The 20,481-nt window shown below is 46.9% G+C and overlaps 1 protein-coding gene across 1 annotated transcript; it reads right to left on the bottom strand.

Annotated features, from left to right (window-relative positions):
• Window positions 1-8,257: 8,257 nt before the first annotated feature.
• timm44 (translocase of inner mitochondrial membrane 44 homolog (yeast)) lies at window positions 8,258-20,041 on the bottom strand. The gene is made up of 13 exons (XM_088907876.1): window positions 19,968-20,041; window positions 18,901-19,008; window positions 18,258-18,434; window positions 17,694-17,774; window positions 17,038-17,187; window positions 16,325-16,461; window positions 15,775-15,860; window positions 14,160-14,252; window positions 13,726-13,850; window positions 13,270-13,320; window positions 12,844-12,933; window positions 12,482-12,592; window positions 8,258-10,252 (listed from the first exon to the last, which is right to left on the bottom strand). Exons 1-13 carry the CDS (start codon window positions 19,995-19,997, stop codon window positions 10,133-10,135), a joined length of 1,359 nt encoding a protein of 452 aa, XP_088764002.1. The 5' UTR covers window positions 19,998-20,041; the 3' UTR covers window positions 8,258-10,132.
• Window positions 20,042-20,481: the final 440 nt, after the last annotated feature.

Genomic DNA, 20,481 nt, shown 5'->3' with positions numbered 1-20,481 from the left:
CCAGGGCTGGTGAGCCCACGACCTTGGACCGGAGCCTTCAGCTCAATTCTAGGAGTAGAGAGCCTCCTGCTGAGCCCAGGGATGGCACTAGTCCTCACTACAACCCCACTGAAGTGCGTCACTCTGTGGAAGAACTGCACAGCTGGGACTGATGGCGGGAGACAGAAAAAGAACAGACATGCAGGTTGGCGACAGGTATTCCCAAATGTATTCCCAGCGGCCCTGTGACTGTTAACGGTATTGATTTTTACCCTGAATGAACACGGGGGCAACCAGGCACTCAAGAATTCAACATGACAGAGCGCCAGCAAGATAAAACCACAGACGTGACGGCCGGGGAACGCAGTCACGACAGAGCAGCCGCGCACAGGCCCCGCTCAGGAACGGCAGCCCGGCTTTGCGCAGGGCCTGATGCAGATGCACACGCAGCAGTGCCCGAGTTTACAGAGCGGGCGGAGGAACAGGGTCAATAAAAACTGCGAAGGCTTTCAGCTGAGACACTCCCTGCGTTTCCCCAGGGGACACACTAAAGGGTCCTGGGTCATAATCGATGGTTTTGTTCAGTCCCTCCGAGGTGCTGGATGGTGCAATACAAACCGCGCAGTGAGGAAGTCAGCCTGGGTGCCGGGACCGTGATAACTAATAGACCGCTGCCGCACTGTGAAAGTTAATTTAATGGGAGCTCCATCATCATTACCGTTATTGATAGGGCTCCATGGACAGCAGGGGGTCGCCCTGCGTAATCACCAGCAGGCCCATCGCACGCTCCCTGCGCCGACTGCCGCTCATCGATTAAATGTTGCTTCCTCCCAAAACAAACAGGTGCTTGTGGGAAACAGCTGAGTCCCTGGCCTGGCACTGGGATAACTGCTCCTTTATTCCAACAGCGCAGAAAATTTGGGAAGGGGGGGGTGGGAATTGATGAGATCGGCATCCCAGAAAAACAGCAGCCATTTCACCGACCAGCATGCCTTTGGACTGTGGAGGAAAACCCACGTGAACACGGGGAGAACATGCAAACTCCACCCAGACAGCACCCCAAGGATTGATTGCAGAGGCTGCATCTGGGCCCAAGGGTTCAGAAAAAGCACCAGAGCAACACAAACCAAGAGCAGGAGGAGCCTTCCCTGAATAAATCTGCCTGACTGGGCTGCATCTGAGGAATTGAGGGGCTTGTAAATACTTGTCAGTACCCTTTTGTAAACACTTCCTCCAATTCAATTCCGGTCACAGGGGAGCCGGAGCCGAAGCCGAAATCTATCCCAGCAAGCAACGGGCACAAGGTGGGGTCCAGTCAATTGCAGGGTGGATACACACACACTCACAAACACACCAGGGCCTGTTTCTCCAGGAGCCCATTACTGGCACTACTGTAAGTGTGTGACTGTAGGCTTCACTATGAAGTGTTCGGGTAACCCGATTGAGCCTAAAGGCACTATACAAAAACGTCAGCCACACACTTAGCTAGACAAGCTTAAGACCCATGCAAAAACACCCAGAGACAAATCACACAGACACTTGTTTACTTAATTCCCTCATCTTGTTTCAAATGGCTTTATGATATCACAGGCTGTAAAGAGGTATCAATCATGCAGAATTAATTTTATTTTATCTGCTCCCCGATGCCAGCCAAGCATGGCAAACCGTGGAGGGAATTAAAGAGGGAGACATCCTCCAACAAAAATAAATAAAATCTGGGAGATTAATGGCATCTTCAACAGCAGCTCATTATAGCTAAGAAGGCCGAGACACCTCTTCGTAGTGTAACGATGTACCAGCACATGACAATCTTAAAGGTTGACAATATCTGTTACTAAAAGCAGTTTTTCTCTGTTGTGCATGTACAGTAACTGACTGGAGGCTCGAATACCTTTTATACCACAGATCTCCAAACTGGATCAATATAATTAGGACGAATTTACACTGTCTCTATACAAACAATCCCATCTACATTTTTTTGTTACAGTTTTCCATGATGGTTTCAGGCCTGGAAACCCTCCCCAGCAGCCTCGGCGAGCTCCTTTATCCTGCTGATGGTCAGGGGAGCCAGTCCCAGAAGCAATGGCCACAGAGAGGATTACCAGTGCAGAGTGGACACATGGCACACGAACCGTTCAGGGACACCAATAAACCTGGGCTGCTTCTCTATTAAAGGTGAAAGGAAAGTGAAGCACCAGAAGTGAAGAAAATTCTCACAAACCTTAAGAGGAGACATGCACACTCCACACAGAATGAGCCTCAGTCCAGAATCACCCAGGATCCAAGAGCTGTGAGGTAGTGTTTTCAGTAGATTTCAGTTTTCTAGATTTTCCAGTTATACTACTAATAATTGCTTACACTTATAAAGCGCTTTTCTGGGCACTCCACTCAAAGCTCTTTACAGGTCATGGGGATCCCCTCCACCCCCACCAGTGTGCAGCCCCACCTGGATGATGCGACGGCAGCAAAATTGCACCAGTACCTCACCCCACACCAGCTCTCAGTGGGGAGGAGAGCAGAGTCATGAAGCCAGTTCAGAGATGGGGATTATTAGGAGGCCATGACTGGTAAAGGCCAGGGGGAAACTTGGCCAGGACACTGGGTTGGAGGGTTGGAGTGCCTATCTGCACCTCCTCCTGCTGCCTGTGTGGGTACTGGGGTTGGAATGTAAAAGCCACAACTGGCAACTCCAAATTGCAAATTGCATGGGTATATAATAAGAAAAAACTGCCGATTCTTAAATTGTAAACAAAGAAGAGGTAAGAGTCTCTTATTCTGTATAAGATACTTACCAGTTCTTATTTTCTTGGAAAAGAGGAGTTCTTAGTAACAGCTGGATGGCTCACACAACCGCCTTGGGGAAGTTAAATCCCAAATTTAAAGCCACCAAAAAATATGAAGCCTACAAATAAGCTAATATTCTCTACAGAAGGCTCATGTCAGCAGCACGGAGATCACACCTGACAGCTTTATTCCAGCAGAAAAGGTACACAGCCTTCATCCGCTGTCATTACAAATATATCACATAACATATAATCCATTTACTCTCCCACACCCCACAACCAGTCCAGGAAGAGAAATGTTCTCACTGCTACCCACTATTAAAATGACTTTGCACTAAATCTTAAAATGAATCGCTTCTGTAACCAGCGCTAACAGGGCAAGATGAGAACTGCACGTTACTCAAAATCAATATAAACGCCTCTGGTCTTTTTCAAGAAGGTGGCGGGACCACAGAGGGACTCTGCTGCCGAATACGACCCCCGCAATTAGAGGTCAGCATGCGTGCCTTCCTCCTCTTCCAGAAAAGTGGGCAATCTGATTAAAAAAAATAACCAGGCCAAGAAAGCTGCTGGATGCCCAATCTATACTGTCCAGCAGTCAGTGTGATTATCAGATCAGTATTTGCAGGCTCACGTATGACTAATCTGGGCAGCTGTAAATAGCCTAGTCGCTCTCCTAATTTGCAGCTCTTGAGTAATGGGACATCAGCCTGCGCCCCCTTGTTTTCAGGAACAGATGTCACGATGTGTTGACGCAGGTGGCCAGTAGCCTCTCACACTGCATTGACACAGAGCCTCTTCCACCAAGACCGAACCCGGTCCAAATACCAGAACCAGCCTGTAGTCTCTGCCCATGGTCAGATCCAAAGTGAATAACTGTATGGGTACTGTAGCTTTCAGGGCGATAGGATCCCCTCACTAGAAAGTGAAATAAACCACTGGTACAATGATGATTTGTTCTCACAAAGTACAGGTCGGTCACACACCTCTTATTTTAATGCTTGCTAAACATTTCTTTGCATCGGGTCCTCTTCAATTTGGGGAAAAAAGAGGTGTTAGTGTCTTGTCAGGACGCAAGTCTTGTACAGATGAGATCTGGATTGAAGGCTGAACAAACAAGCCAAATTTAGCAAATGCAAATAGAGAAAGGGCACAGAAATGACAAGTGATGACAGAATAACATATCACTGGCAATTAGTTTCATTTTGACATGAAGCTGTTGTTACAGGAGACTTATAACAACATAAGAAAGGTTACAGACAAGAGGAGATCCTTCCGCCTATCGAGCCTGTTTGGTAGCTAGCAGCTAATTGACCTGAGTACCTTGCCCTGTCATTTCATGAAATAATCCAGACTTCCACAACACGGCTGGGTGGCTTGTTCCATACTCACGCAGCCCTGGGTGTAAACCATCTACTGTTCTCACGCATTACTTTGAATGTCTACTACCAGTAATTTTAAAAAATCATTTTTTTAATAAGGAATTTTATCAAAAGCCTTCCGAGAGTCTGAAAAGACCGGATCAGATGCCCTGCACATGTCCATTGCATCTGCTGTGCAATACAAGTTAGCAAAGCAAGACTTGCATCCTATTGTTCAGGGCTAATTACCATTTCCATAACCTTAGACAGAAAAGGAGTAAGTCTACAATTAGTTGGTTCTGTTGTCACTCTTTTATACATACGTGCGACATTAGTAATTTTCCAGTGAGTCAGAATTACCCCCCATCCCAAGTTAATTTTGGACAATGTTTGCTAACAGACTGTACAACATTTCAATTTGTTCAGTAGAATTTAGAAAATACAATACAAAAATACAAGCCACAGAGACTTAATATCTAAAGTGCTTTCAATACCTGTAACACTTTCTTCTGTCCTATGCCACTATGTACGGGAACCTGAAAAATGTTTCTAGATCTGGAGTCTTTGCTCAGCCACGGGTAAAGTGGCTGTTTCTTTGTTGATAAAGACATACCAACTGAGGAATAATTCTTTTCACACACAGCATTATCCATTTCCTTTTTATACACTTTACATCATGCACTGGCACCTTATAATGTATTAATGGAATCTCCATAAAGAGAGACTGCAATTTCTTTTGATTCTTTCGACACGCAAAAGAGATTTGACTGTTTTTCAGTTTAGTGTGATTAACTGCAGTACAGAATGTACAAACCGGAAAAAGAAAATCTAGCCTTGCTGTTGTTAATCCTAAAAGGAATGGGATGAAAAAATGTTGTCCTACTGCGAAGCAGTTGTTTGAACCCAAACCACCTCCAGTGGAGGAGAGCCCACATTAAGCAAGGGAGCTATTCTTGTGCAGTTCAGTCACCTCTCCGTGCCCACCCCCTGAGAGTGTGCAGAGAACAATAGCACAAGGGTTAGGGAGCTATTCTGAGTGCGGATCTGCTTTCGTGACAAGACGCAAAAGGGTGAGATCACTCATCTCACACGCCCCTGGACATCTCCATGACCTTCCCTTTGAGGCATTCGCGGGCTACATTCACAACTAACACTGAACTAAAACTCACAGCCTGGCTCTATCCCATGAAACAAAGCTTCCTACTTATTTACTGCACTGTGAGAATACAGTATAAGATAAGATCACTTTATTGGCCATATACAATTTCTTATATTAGGAATTTGTCTTTTCGCATACCCCATCTTGAGACGGAAAGACACACAGACAGGGAGAGAAGCTGGGGGTCAGAGCGCGCAGGGTCAGCCATTTATACGGCACCCCTGGAGCAGCTGGGGTTAAGGGCCTTGCTCAGGCGCCCACCGGAGTAGGATTCCTCTGCCGGCCGTGGGATACGAACTGGCAACCTACCAGCCACAGACGCAGATCCTGAGCCACAGAGCCACCGCCACCCCAGTATAACTGTAAGGGCTGCAGGTTCAAGTTACCCAAACGCCCTTCCAAGGAGTCGTCAAGTTCCAAGCATTCAAAAACAAATGAAAGGCTTGGGACTCTACCATCAAAAAAATTAAAAAGAAAGCAATATACCTGCAAATCAGGGATTCCTAACATCCAAGGTGCATACAGATTGATGTAACAACTTTCTCAAACTTAAAAGAAGATGAGTTGCAGGGTGGACAGGAAGGGTTGTGATCCACGGGTGGCCAATTTCACCCATCCACCCAGGGCTAATTTTCCCAGAAGCCAATTAGCCTACTAGCACGTCTTCGCTCCCGGTGCTCCGGTCACCTCCCTCAGTTCGAACACAGGGAGAAGATACAAACCCCACACAGATAAAACACCCCAGGAACTGAACTCTCAGCCCCCAGCGCTGTGAGGTCATGATAACCACTGCGCCACCGCGTCTCTGAAGCAAATCGAACACCGTCATAAAAAAGGAGTAAGATGAGTAAAAAAAACAGTTCACTCGTTCCTGGCCTGTATTTGAACTCGGTGACTGCAGAGGAAGCACTTACAAGAATCAGTCCTAACGGCACTGTGGGCTGGGGAGAAAACAGTGTGCCAGGGCAATCACATAGACGTCTCAGTAATCGCAGGGCTGACGTGAGCTGAAGGTTTTGCTATATAAAGTTCAACTATCAAACGTCTTCTCATTTATAAAGGCAAAGGGAATATTTTCTGTCGCTGGCGTCAGTCAGTAGATGGCCATTTACTAGTGGAGGCATCCAGTAACACAGGAGAGGAATTTAAGAGTCAATTTGAAACCAATACTGTACGCTTGCAGAGGATGCAAGGCCAGGGCATCTTCAGCTGTTTGGGCGAGCTAGTTAAGGAAAGGGATCATGGTCTGTACAGTTGATACCCTAATTTACCCCTTAATACTTGTGTGCAACGTTTCTCCCACTTGAGGACCTACAATTTGAAACATCTCAGGAAACTCCTGAAGCGTGCAAAGTAAAATAGCTAATCCAGGCTCGCTCAGGCAGACTTGTGAAGGCCTACAATACCACATTTACACATACCGATTTTGCTCAGCCTGGGCCGTAAGGCTATACAGAGGTTTCACAGAGGCGTATGGCTCAGTGACTGTGCGTGGATTTGCGTGCCAGACGTTTGGGAAGTCAGGAGGACGGTGAAACACGCGAGCAGGGAGCCGTGGAGCGACGGCGTGCAAGTGTCTGGAAAAGTCAAGAAAAGGCTGGAAGTCAATTCCTCAACAGAGCCAAAAGCATGGAATATAAATATAGGACTGTCCCACATCCTTCAAAGAAACAAGCTGACTTCTACAATGGAAACCAAATACTGTCAATTAATTGACTGAGGCATTTTATGCATTCACTGCAACACAGAACCAAAATGAGATACAGAATCTGGACAGTAAAGGACTGGCATTTGCAAAAATGTTCTGATTCATAGTTTCCATGGTCACACAACAGTTTACAGCCATGATCAGCATCAGGCCTCATATATTTGACACCTATTTATTTACAGGCCAGCAAAGGTTTTATGAATACAGCCCATTGTGTTCATCCGCCTACTCTCATGTCTGTTTTGGCAGATACGATTATCCTGGATTCGTTCTTTCTCATATCTGCACAGTCTGATCCCAGTGGAAAACTCTCAAGACTTTGACTTTCCCAGTCCTCCGTGTGCACAGTGTGAAAGGCCAGGGCAGCGCGGGCACAGTGAGCGATGAAGACCGCGCCAGACAGCAGGGGAAAGAGCCGGGAGGATTCATCATGCGGGACAGCCGCTGAAATGGGCTGGCTAGTCAAGGGGAGTACGAATCAATAGGCAAGTGTTAAGCCAGTTAATTAACTCTCCCAGGCCCTCCCCAAGGCCTGCACTATCAATCTGGGGGCAGCCACATGGGGAGTTTCCTGCTGCAGGCTCCAGCGTGCCTGCGGATTAGCAAGGGCTCTGAAAATGGACACGATGGACACGATCTGCCCCTGTCTCTTCAGTTCAGAGCAGGGGTGGGTCCACTCCTTTCCTACAGGTCTCTCGTCACACCCGGTCTGTTCCAGGAGAGCAATTCTAACCAGTTAAGCGAAGGTGTTGACTTATTTCTGAAGACTTCGATGAAAGGGATGAAGGGGCGACTCTGAATAAACCGGATGAGACTCCAGCCAGGCGCTCGGCTCACAGAGGAAGGGAAGCGCAGGCTCAGAGCTGATGATTCGGGAAGCGCGGGAGGGAGACGTTGATGAGAAGGGCTGGATGAGGAGGGAGGCGGTGCGGGCTGGAGCCGACACCCGGCCGACGGGGAGAGGAGGAGCCAGAGTGGGCTACTGCTTAGTGCCGAGAGTACCCCGAAGGATTAGGGGTTATCTGTTCGAAGGCACTTGACAGAACACACCGCTGCACGCTCCCAAAGGGTCACAACTCCCGTCCTCACCTTCATGAAAACAATATGAAATTCTTACTTTCTCAGTAACGGAGAAATCCAAGAGCTGTGAGGGCACACAACAGCCTTTTTTTTCTTTTAACTTGCAGATAAAAAAAGCAAAAGATTTTTAATTCAAAGTTAATAACACAATAAAATACCACAGTAAACAGACTCTAAAGGCAGTTAAAAAGACCCTTTGACTTTTATTTGACATAACTTGCATTCAGGGTGTGCATTCTCTAACAATACTGCTGTAATGCTTGTAGTACCCCAGATGGCCACCAGGGTGGCACAGTCCTGACCGGACTCTTACCAGTCCAGCTTGTCGAGATGGACAAGGTTGCACGCCATTCCCACTGTCCTTTTACATTTAGTGTGGTATAAACTCAGCAAGTTTATATTCTCCCATCACCCACCCTTTTCGATTTCTATTCCAACTTGCAATTTCAACAGGACACTCCTTCCCCTCTCTGCACTACAGATGCTGACTGTTCTTATTTCAAGGCAGAAGGGTCGCCTCAAGTTTCCAGCTCTCACACTGCATCTTGTTTGTGGTGTCAGAAACCGCTGCTCATTGAAACGTTTAAAAGTCTCAAACAACTTATCTTAAACAACAGGAATGGTCAAAACAGAAACGGATGTTCTCCAGAACACCGCTTAAAGACAGCAGCACAGTGCAGTGCCAGTCTGCACAAAAGACTTGTTTTGACTTGGCTGCACAGGCTGAGGTGAGAATTAAGGACATGTTGTCCCCTAAGGCTCAGTACAACACCAGCCTGGTAATCTCTGCAAAGGATGGAAAATATTTTAAAATCTTGTCTCGGCGGTGCCAGCTGAGCAGCCGTGATCCACAGCAGCTTGTCGTAAACACAGATGAGCGTTGCTATTGTTGCACGAGTCTGTTATGAAAAAGCCCAACAGGTCTGAGTAAACATCTGAGGGGCTTCGGCTTACACCAGTGAAGACTAAAACACACAGCAGCTGGCCACAGGCAGGATTAGAGAAGCCTGCCCACTCTCCGGCAGACTGGGTGGCCTTTTCACGGAGATAGAAATGCTCAGTTGCTTCTGGGGAAGAGGTGGGTATGACTGGTAGGACCAGCCTATTCCCCAAAGCTGCATCTAAAAGCAAGTCTTCAGACGCAAGGGCGAAGTGTATCAGGTGGACTGTTTGCTACAAACAGCGTGAGATTCTTCAGGGTCCTTAGGAGTACTCCCAATGTATGATTAGTTTCATGATGAGCGATTTCTTTAAATAAAAGGACAGCTTGGAAAGTTGTTTTTACAAAACGTTCCTTAATTTATGAACATCTACTACACGGCATTTAATGAACTGAACATCTCTTGCACTGGAAACTCTTGGTGGTAATTATACCTGATGGTTAAGACAAGACATATCTGCAGTAAGTTTCCTGTTTCTCTTTTGACTTTATGCACCATAATCACAGCGAGTGCATCCACATGCTAGAATGACCTCTGCAATTTAAAATGTCAGATGGGCTAGAATACAGGAGGAAGTAAGATACCCTCCTGTATTCTAATAACCCTCCTGTTTGTCTAATAAATATGTGGAGTTGTCTTCTATACTTTCCATGTATCCTTAAGATTGGTCCTTTTCACAACACAGGTGATTATGGCACTACCTGCTCTGGCCCAGCGCCCAGAGAAAAATAAAAGTCCTAGCTGATCAGATAGATTCCTGCCAGTGGTAGTGGACAGCAGAAGTGCAGTGCCCTAGATAGGAAAAGGTCTTCCTCCAAATGGCCAGTCCTTGGTCACATGTTAAAAAAAAGGCAAACCTCCCTGCACTGGTCATACTGTCCAACTTCATCCCCCTGTTCCCTGCCGCCGAAGCTGCCCTGATCCAGGGGCACTGCAGGTGACCAGAGCAGGGAGTGTGAAAAGGAAGCAGCCGAACCCCAGGTGTCCGCTGGTCTCTGTGGAGGAGGGGTGCCGAGGAATTAACTGGGCCCCACCCCCCATTTCCCCGGGGCTGCGTATGCACCCCCCCGCCCACCCAGTTCAGTGCTCGAGCCCACGCCCCCTGCCTCTCTCGCTGCCTCTCAGAGGATCTGCTCAGTGCTGGACGCCGAGATGTCCAGGAGTCTCCAGGCTGCGTAGGGGTTGAGCTCGTCCTGATCGCGGCACAGCGCCCACACGTACATCATGCGCAGGACCTTCTCCTGCGGAGACACAGGCAGGACAGGGCCTCTTTCAGACCGATGCTCTCGAACAGCAGTTTTTAACCAAGTGTCTGGGGACTCAGGACGGACATGCACTGACAGCACTTGCAGTTCATCTGTTTACGTGCAGTCCTGCTTTTAATATTTGATGTTCAAGGACAGCACTGCTTTTTAAAAATGCATAAGCTTCAGTCTGGTTTTGTTTAAACTGGGGGCTCCCTAGCGAGGTGCATTTCAAGAAAAGACAGGCACACTCAATCTGAGGACTGACACAATTAACATTTTTTCTACACTTTTTAAAACATTTTAATGACAACACCTAAATTCCACTGACACCAGTCATTCCCCTTCAATGCAAGTCAATATAAATCTTGTATTTACTGTATTTAACTTCAACACAGTAAGAAGAAAGCTATGTGTACAAATACATGCAACGAAACTGACAGGGCTGTGTCAAAGGTGAAGCCTCCTACTATAGCTATAATAATAATGTTATAATGTTTCTTTATTAGCCCTATACAATTTCTTGCATTAGGAATTCATCTTTTCGCATACCCCAGCTTCTCTCCATGAGACACACAGACAGCGAGAGAAGCTGGGGGTCAGAGCGCAGGGTCAGCCATTTATACGGCGTCCCTGGAGCAGGTGGGGTTAAGGGCCTTGCTCAGGGGCCCAACGGAGTAGGATTCCTCTGCCAGCCGCAGGATTTGAACCGGCAACCTTCCAGCCACAGGCGCAGATCCTTATCCACAGAGCCACCGCTCCGCCCCCATGAGGAGGTAAAGACAGCTTTAAATGATGCACATAAAAAATTCAGCACATAAACAATACCAAAGGATAACGGATCTGGTGCTTTTTAAAAGAAGTCTGGATCCTGACTTCAACATCACAGGTGGGTGACTTGTCTCAGACTCCCAAAACCCTTCGTGTCGAGGTCTCCCGCCTCTGGATTTAAATGCGCTTCCACTTAAGTTACAACTGTCCTCTCTGGCTCGTGTTTCATCGTTCATTCTGAAAATCCTGAATCCTAAGGAAATTATGAGATAAAAGCTACACAACTGCTCTGCTAAGCAGCTTCTTTCCAAATAATGTAGTTGCAGGACCAGGCACACGAGGCAGCAATTTGGTCTCTTTATAGCTCCCTGAGTTTTTGCAGGGTCTCACCTTTTATGCGGAGGCCAGCATCTTCCATTCAAATGGACGGAGTCCAACTTTTTCCTACTTCTTTTAATTAGCTCATCTCCCAGGGGTCACTGCCGCAACATGTTCAGCACAGAGCGAGCAGATTTAAGGGCCCAGCAGGGCAGGAACACAGACAGTAAATGGACTTTTATGAGCTTGCCGATAATTATCACATCAATGTGTCTACTGGCAGCGTCTGAGTGGTGTGTGGACACCAGCCCTCTGCCCTGGGTCACCCTGCTGGTGATCAATCACACGATTACACGGCCATTACTGCAGGCGACGGCTGCCCCCGGGATGGGCCCAGCTTCTCCGCGAATCCTTTGTGGATAATATGAAATAAAGGGAAGGGTGTGCTTTTAAGGATCCAGATTAATCATGCTGCCTTGACACTCTTCAGCCTGCAGCCATTTCCTCCATGGTGACTTCTGTGCATTCATCACTGGACATGACGCTGCCATCTTCCATCGCCTCACAAATTCAGGGCCACACCAACACTCTACATAATGAGTCGCTAAAAACCGCCATTTTAAAACACGGCCTGGAACTGCACATTGCTGTTTAAGAATGTTCTTTGGGCGATGTGTTTAAATCAAGGGATTTGCTCGATTCCTGAATTACGGATTATGATCAATTCAGTATGATGCGGAAAACGACCCCAAAAGGGCCAGTCACTACCAGTCGCTTTGTCGCGAAGCGCTTTCAGAGCGATGTTTTAAAAGGAGATCTCAACAGGGCCTTCCTTATCAAAAGGAGCAAGCCCAAAAACAGACGTATTCGCCGCATCTCCGCGTCCACGGTGTGAATATCAGCCCTTCACACGAGGATCCGAGGGGGCTCTGCATTAAACCGAAAACCTCCGGACGCCCATGTTTGAGTCAGGTGCGTTTTGTGCTTTGTGTTATGTCACGGCATGATCCGGGCTGCCCATTTTAATTCAGCCCGGGCCCTCACGGACTCACGCAGACGTCCTCGCATCAGAGCACGTGCGGTTTCAGTAAGACTGGACCCCCTCTGCCCTCTGCCCACCCGAACCCACTCGCTCACCGGGTCTCCTTCCACCACCTCCCCCTTGGGGCTGCGGATGACCATCACGAGCTGGGCCTGGAAGGTGATGATCAGCACGGGACCCTGCTCCATCATCTTGCCCATGGCCAGCTGAAACGGAGACGGAGAGAGAGAGAGAGCACGTGAGGACCCCGGCTGCCACCTCCAAGGGGAAGAGTGGTGGGTGGCGTTGAGGGTGGAACGGGGGAGCTTTTGAGGACAGAGAAGACAAGGAGAATGAGTGTTTTGCCGCTGCTTCGGCTTAAGTCCTCTTGCCGTCCCCGCAGGAGGGCGGGGCCTGGGCACAGCGGCACAGGAGGCGAGGCGAGGCGAGGCGAGGCGAGGTGAGGCGCGGGACTCACGTCAATGTTGTCAATATCCAGGATCTTGGAGTGGAACTGCAGCCCCATGGCTTTGGCCTGCTGGATGGGGTGCGCCAGCTGACTGTACGTCTGGAGGCCGGAACACAAAGACACAGAAATCAGCCGGGGCTGCACCACAGCGACCCCTGCTGGCCAGGACGGTCATCTCCAAAGACAGCTATATCTCAAATAGAGGATAAGTACTCAAAAGTATTTAACCTTAGGTAAATTTTTCCTATAAAAGTAACATTTCTATTAAAGAGGGCAGGGCTTTTTTCCTTTATTGTTATTTGACAGTGCTAATATTTTTTCCATGCACACTTAACAATTTGAATTAGAATACCGTGCATGGAGAGCCTAGTGGTAACTCTACACAGCAAACATGCAGCTTTTATTTTCATTAGCATCATTAACATGTGTACTCACAGCTTCATAGCACCAGTCCTTCAGGACCTCAAGGTCACCACGGATCATGGCCTGGATAAGGAGAATTCAGAATTTTGACCGCAGGAGAACAGGCACACATTCAGTTTACTGATGTGTGGTGAAGTATTTGATCATGATCGGTTCAAGTCATGAATCTATATCCCCTCACCCAGAGATTTGACTCACAACTGCATTTAAAAATAGTTTTCCAAAGAATTAACTTTTTTTAAAAATCACGTTGACCTGCACATCCGGCCTAGCTTCCATTGAACCACAAGAAATAACAAAGTAGATCTGATGAAATTGTCCAGTTTATGACAAAACACCTTAAAAAACTTCTAACACGTATAAGCCCCCATGAGCTCCCGAACAACGCAGCGACTTTTTAAGAATGCAATCGGTTCGTGTACGTTTCCAATTCCACCACGGGACGTCCCACCAGGCAGACCCTCTCACCTCCAGGATGTTTGGAATGATGTCCTGCTCGCACTGCTTCAGAAAGGAATCTTTGTCAAACCCGGGATCCACCTTCAGGATTTCTGTCAGGACCTCCGACATTTCGGTTTTAGAAAACAGGCCACCTGTCCAGACAAATCGGGGGTTCAGCAAGGGGGACAGCGCAGTGGACACCCCTTTCCACTGCAGGGTCTCCATCTCTTGACAACGCAAGGCTATCTTGGGTAAAATGTGTTTTTTCTAATTGTTTCATAGCAGAGTACAGTTAGAAAACCAGTGCATGTTACTATCTTCTTATATGATAAAAACTCTGCCAGAAGAAGTGAAACTCCCCAGGGAGATCAGTGTTTAAAAATGCCAGCTCAACTGGCGACAGGCTTCTCTTCCCTGCAAGGTCAGAGGTTAAAGCCAGGGGGAAGAGGCGAGGTCGTTACCGATGAGGTCAGTGACTTTGTCCGTGACGGCGCGGGAGGCTCTGATGAAGGCATTGTCGCTCTCGTCGTATTTCATCTTCATCTCAAAGAACCCTGGCGGAGAGAGGGAGAGTGACGCTATTTGAGTTCAGACACTCAAAACTGCAATTTCCAATTCCACCTGCAGCCAAATGTTGGACAATTGTACCTTTCAGTTTAAAAATGTAACCTGATCAGTATCACGGATGAAATTCACTCTTTAGATTTAGGCTATACTACTACACCTACTTTCTCAGGCAGTCTAACCAGCCAATATTCCCCCAGCACAGAGCAACACAGCGCTGCTTTGGGATCTGCACGGCAACCCTAATACCTGCTGGAGATGAACAGACGCTCCAGCACGCTAAAACAATTACTGAGCTAAACCGAGCTCGGAACAAGGGGCTTGGCAGTCTCCTGGTGAAAAACACTCCTTGCACTTCTGTTAAAACGATTTCCTGAATCTTTCGAGCTCCATCTACACAGACTTCCTCACAATGCAGTTAGGTGCAACTTCCAAAAAGCTATCCAATACTCATCTAGCCTAAAGAAAATGCAGAAGTGCTTTAGTTCTGTAAAATTAGAAAAAATTATTGAACTGTAAACTATAAGACATCATATCACTTTAATTGTTGAGGCTCCAGCTCCCCCATGACCCTGTATTGGATAAGTGATTAGAAAATAGATGGACAGATATTTATATTGTCCATCCTTGACCGCGTTAACACTTCAAACGCAGGAGATTATGCTGTTTCTGACAGACTCGTCAATTCTTTCCCTTTCCCCACCCCCAGAGACTCCCAGGGCTCTCATTACTCTGTGCTCGTTATACAGGCTCATTACCTTCAAGGTTAACGAGGATCAAATTGGGACAAAAGACTCCGTTTGGCTCCTATCACAGTGGCCTTGCAACCTCATGGGGCTCCAGGCCTCTACTGGGATCTCCAGGGCAACTGTTTGTTTCTGGTTATTCATAGCCACCTACTCCACTGGCTTAACAACAGCCGCCCCCACGTGCCTTAGGATCATAATGTTGCAATGGCTCTTAGCACCACTTAGTGGACAGAGGAGGGATGACACTAAACCCACTAAAGCAAACAGGATTTGGATTTCCTTTTATAAGAGGTGTAGGAAAGCTTCTCCATTTCAGTGTACTTTGCTGCATGCCTGTATTGGCTTCACGACACTACTTGAACGCTGCAGATACAGGATTGTGGGGATGTTACAGAACACAATTGTCTTAAGGAATTTCTGCGATGCAAGGTGCTGACCACTAATCCAGTTTTGTGACCCCAGTGTGAAACCTCTTCAGGGTCAGGGGGTCAAAAAGATTAGGCACTAAAAACCTAATCTGAACCCCGAATAATACTGTTCTCATCAAATTATTTTGAACAATTAAAACCTTTACTTCTGCTTCAGCTGCCATCCCAAAAACATCCCAAAGCTTTTACTTAAAAAGGCACACCTGAAGTATGTTTCACCTCTATTTTTTAAAACTCACTTAAAAACAAAAATATCACTGATCAAAACTGAAACGAAAGCGCCCTCTGCTGGCAACACAGGAAAAGACACCCAAAAGTGGGGAAGTTGACCTTACTGTTGAAAACCACATTGTTGTCCTTAAAGTCCTTCCACTGCTGATACCACTTAGAGTCCTTGTGCAGCACAACACCCATCGCCTCCCTGGAAGAGTAACAATGAGTCTGAACAATAACAATGAGTAAGCTATCCAACCTAGAAGTAAATACAACAGTCATGTTCTCAAACTTAGTAACATACAGCCAACCATGCTCTTAGAAGCACAATACTATAAAGAGTTACACATTAAAAAGTCAAGATGAAAATAGCCTATGAGCTCTGGTTTTCAGCATGCTGTTTATGTTGTTTTTGTCCTGCAGTCCTGATGTGAAAAAGAAAATATGTTCAAAGGGGTTATTTTATTTTAGCATTATCATCATTTAGTGAGTATTGATTTACGCAGAGAAAAAAGCCCAGCCCATAACCTGCAGGCCAGCTCAGGGCAGCTGTGCTGACACCGTGTGCACATGTGTGGGTGGATGTGGGGGTGTGTGGGTTCGAACAGAAGGAAATACGGTCTTAGCCATTCAAATCAGCACACTGGCCAGACAGAGGAATAGAGGACCTACTCATTGGGCTCGAACACCTTGGCCTCCATCTCCCCGCTCTTCCCCAAGAACTCGGTCCTCTTCCTCAGGCGGGGAGGGGGCCGGTAGGGACCACTCTGCCCCAGGTCATCGATCTCCTTCTTCACCGTCTCCACGCCCTGCACACAGGCAAGCGCACGGAGAAAACAACGTCAGAACGGTCTGAAGGCAGGGGGAGGCCGATTTGGCCCTCCTCGGCTTCAACAACATGGCTGAGAAGCTTGCTCCACACTCCCACAACTCTTTGTGTAAAGAAGTGGATCCTGCTCTATGTCTTAAATACACTTCCACTTCTTTCTATGGTTTGCGTTTCACTGTTCATACCGAAGCTGTACACTGGGCTGACTGTGACAGGAAATCCTGTTGCTAAAAGAGGCCCTGATCTTTAAAGAGACGGATCCCTTTGATAGCAGAATGAGGAAACTTACTACATGACAAGCTCCCAGTCCACCGTCTTCAAGAGGACCACAGTGAAATAATGGCAGAACAGAGAGGTTTGGTAAAGCCTTCTTCAAACTGGGAGAAGACCACAGCAATGTGAAGTAAATGACTGGGATAAGCGTGACAGAAATACTGCGCGACCTAGACAGTAGTGAAAGCTCTCAGGGATAGTGGGGACCCCCTGAACCCCCAATCAGGAATGTAAGGATAGTATGGGTCAGGGCGAGGTTTCGGGGGAGGGACGGGGTGCTCACCTGAGAGATGGCACGGAAGGCACCGGTCTTGCCCAATTTCTCCCCACTCCTGGACACGGACTCTGCGGAGTGCTTGGCCGTCTTGGTGGCCTCCTCCACTCCCTCCTTGATCTTCTTGCCCAGGTCGGAGCGGCTCACCTCCTCCAGGCCCTGCCAGCACAGAGAGAGGCCATCGGGATCTCGCGGGGGCTCTCGGAGCTCACCGACATAAGCTCACAACCATAAGAACGTGAGAAAGATTACAAAAGGAAGAGGCCTTTCAGCCAATCTAGTCACCTAGAAGATCTCGTCCAGCTGTTTCTTGAACTCAGCGAGGATATTCGCTACAACTACATAGCTGGGTAGCTTGTTCCACTCTCCCACAACTCTCTGTGTAGAGTCGCTTTCCTGTTGGGTTTTTTTAAAATGCACTTCCATGTAGTTTCCACTTGTCGGCCAGACCAATGGCATTGCCACACAACTGCCAAACCCCTTACAGTAGAACCACAGAACTGAGCCAGGGGAACATGAAACCAAGAGGACATCTAGCAATCTAGCAACACAGACAATCAATAATGCTGGCACAAAACCCAAAAAATAAGCAAAATCCTTGCACTCTCTAGACACACAGAAACAGGAGTACAAGTCATATGGCTTGGTTCTGTCAAAAAACCCACCTCTTTCACAGTTTCTGAAATCTCCCCAAACTTCTTCCTCAGCACTTCAGACGTCTTCACCGTTTCTGACTCAATTGTTTTCTAGACATGAGGGAGAAACAGAAATAAAAACCCCTGTGAGCACCACGTCCTCAGACATTCTCGGTCGGACTGACTCCCAATTAAGGTGCTCAGAACATTAGGTGCTCAGGACCAGTCCTTAAAGGTCTGTCGTCTTATTTCTCGGAGGTCCCCTTGGTAATAAAGCACTCAAATATGAAATTATTGATATTTAGAAGATTGTTCATCACTATTGAGAGCCCAAGATTACCTACTTTTGCTGCCATGCCTTCTCCCTCTAAACATCGATTATAAAAATACAATGGTTGATATATGAAGATGCTGACAGTGGGTTAATGTTACTGCTAAAAAATGTATTGTCTTAAGAAGCTCTAGCTAATGTTTGCTAAAATCTCATCCTCACAACAAAGTGATCAGCACCCAGCACCTAGCGTTGGCTAATACACCAGACTCCGCAGCTTTCAAAACCTGAAAAGGATCAAACTGCTGCTCGGCGAGACTTACGTATTTCCTCCGGGCTTGTTTCAGAGCCTCCGATTCCTCCAGTTTCTTGGCCTCTTCCCGGAACTTCCTGATGTTTTCCTTCATCTCCTTGTTCTTGCTCAGCTCCTGCTTCAGGCTGTCAACGAACTCCGTGAGGAAGCCCTTCCGCCCCCCACCGCCCTGAGACGCGTACCGCACCTGGGACAGAGATGTCCGGGTCACAGCCATGGGGAATGAAATGACCCCAGCTCCAGAGAACCAGCCATCAATTTAAACTGGCTCAGTGCAGACAGAGCCCCCCAGGGATACAGAAAAATCTCTGCTAAATACCAGTGAGGTGTCAAAATATCTTAACCATCAAACACCCTTAAATTAGCTACAGACCATTTATATGCCTTCTTAATTACTCTGTCTGTCGGGTGTTCAGCAATGCTCGAGGCTGTTTGAGGGCCACATATGTTGTGCGTTCATCCCTGTTTTAGATGCCCATCAGTCACATCTGCACAGCAATTCTAGAACAATGTCTTTAACATCAATCCATTTAAGCTGCATTCAACACTGAAAGATCAGATGAAATACTGTATGTTGATCACAGCAGTCCTTCAAGGACTGTAGAAAATACGGGTCAGTCAAATGAACAGGTAATAATAATATTCTGAGTCACCTGTGGTGAAGTTGCAGGAGACCCACATATCCTGTACACGTGGGGTTTCTGGAACGAGGACACACAGGGTCGACTGGACAGGAGGAGCAAACTCCTTCGGGCACAAAGCTGCGAGAAACAGAAGCAAGGGAGACATACAAAAAGAACGCCGTTCAAAAGAAGAGGCGACAGATCAAGCAATGTATAGATGGTCTTATAAAAACCTTTTTGGTACAGTAAAAAAACCTCCTTTAGGCTACAAACCACCTGATTTGAATCCCAATTTAAACGCGGTAATAAATGGTTTACCCTGCACGCATTAGGGACGGTTCTAAGTCAGTGTGGTTAGGATTCTGTGCTAAGTGTATTTTCCTTTACATTATAAGGTCAGCTGAGATATTAAAGTTGGATTTCATACTCCGAAACCGCAATAGTATTGCCCTTTAAAGCATCTATTATTTGATTTCTGTCTGCATCATTTGGGTTCAACCCCTACATGCATGTGCAGATTGTACTCGGTACATACCTGGGAGCCGTAACCTTTTCTGATTAAAACGTACAACAGCTAAAGTGAAATAGGATGAACGTCGACTGAGAAAAGTGTCGTTTGTCTTAAACGCCTTTTCTCAAACTTTTCATTCTGATCGAGTTTCGGATTAAACATTGTATTGAATACCTGTGCGCTCGCTGGGTCATAGACCTTACCCCTCGCTTACTCAATCTCACATGCATTCGTGATAAGTCAGACTATTAACTCAGGTACCTTAAGAAATCACTCGACCGCACTGCACTCTATTCAAACACATATTGCAAGTTCTTCACTACATCTCAGAACTTAGTTACAGTTAGCTTTATCTTTTAAAAGGCCCAGTCGAAGTAACCGGCATGTTGTCATCTCTTGAAATTCATGAGCTGGGGAAAATGCTTTTTCGCGCTTACGACTTCTATCATACTCTATCTTTTGCTAAAAGGCACGGCGCTTCAGCCAGCGCCGTGTTAAAATCCACTTTTCCATTTTTAAAAATCATCTTCAAAGAACCAAAGGTGCTAAAGAGTCAAACAAAAAAAAAAACCTTGTCACATCTCACCCGATAACACTGACACAAGGAGGCGGCCATCTTGGATGCAATGCGTGCTACCCTTTCGGCAGCTGACCTTCGACGTCATCAAATCGCGACGGAGGAACAGAATTTCGGTCGAGTAACTCCGCCCCCCGTGACATGTCTCTTTAACTCATCGGGCAATATACCCAGGCGCGGACTTCATGCCTTACCTGAAAAATAACCCCGCTTGTTGTTAACTGTTCCCCTAAAGTCTTAACTTGCTTCCCACGAGGTTTACGTCCGAAGAGATTCCAGGGAAATGTTCACACCAGACAGACCGGGGGTAAACTCCAACGATTCTGCAATAATCAGAGAGGGCGACTGCCCAGAAATAACCCTGTATATTTTTTTGAAGCTGAATGTCAGGGTATTGGTCTTTTGGTGACCGGGCGTTTTACACATTTGTCAAATTCCGCGCTACACACTGTGTGCAAACAGCAACTAATTATAGAACAACCTTAAAATAAATCCGTCAAGTATTGTGTACGTCAATTGAAAC

This window comes from Atractosteus spatula, chromosome 28 (assembly GCF_055471065.1).
Source record: "Atractosteus spatula isolate fAtrSpa1 chromosome 28, fAtrSpa1.hap1, whole genome shotgun sequence".
In the NCBI taxonomy this organism is placed as follows: Eukaryota; Metazoa; Chordata; class Actinopteri; order Semionotiformes; family Lepisosteidae; genus Atractosteus; species Atractosteus spatula.
This window is presented reverse-complemented; position numbering and strand designations above follow the sequence as displayed.

Excerpts from the sequence above, each read along its gene's own strand:
- timm44 (XM_088907876.1), bottom strand. The coding sequence starts at position 19,997 with ATGGCCGCCTCCTTGTGTCAGTGTTATCGG. Across the intron at positions 16,462-17,037 it reads CCTTCCGTGCCATCTCTCAG|GGCGTGGAGACGGTGAAGAA; the intron begins GTGAGCACCCCG and ends GCCTGTGTGCAG. Across the intron at positions 13,321-13,725 it reads TCATTCCAAACATCCTGGAG|GCCATGATCCGTGGTGACCT; the intron begins GTGAGAGGGTCT and ends CTCCTTATCCAG.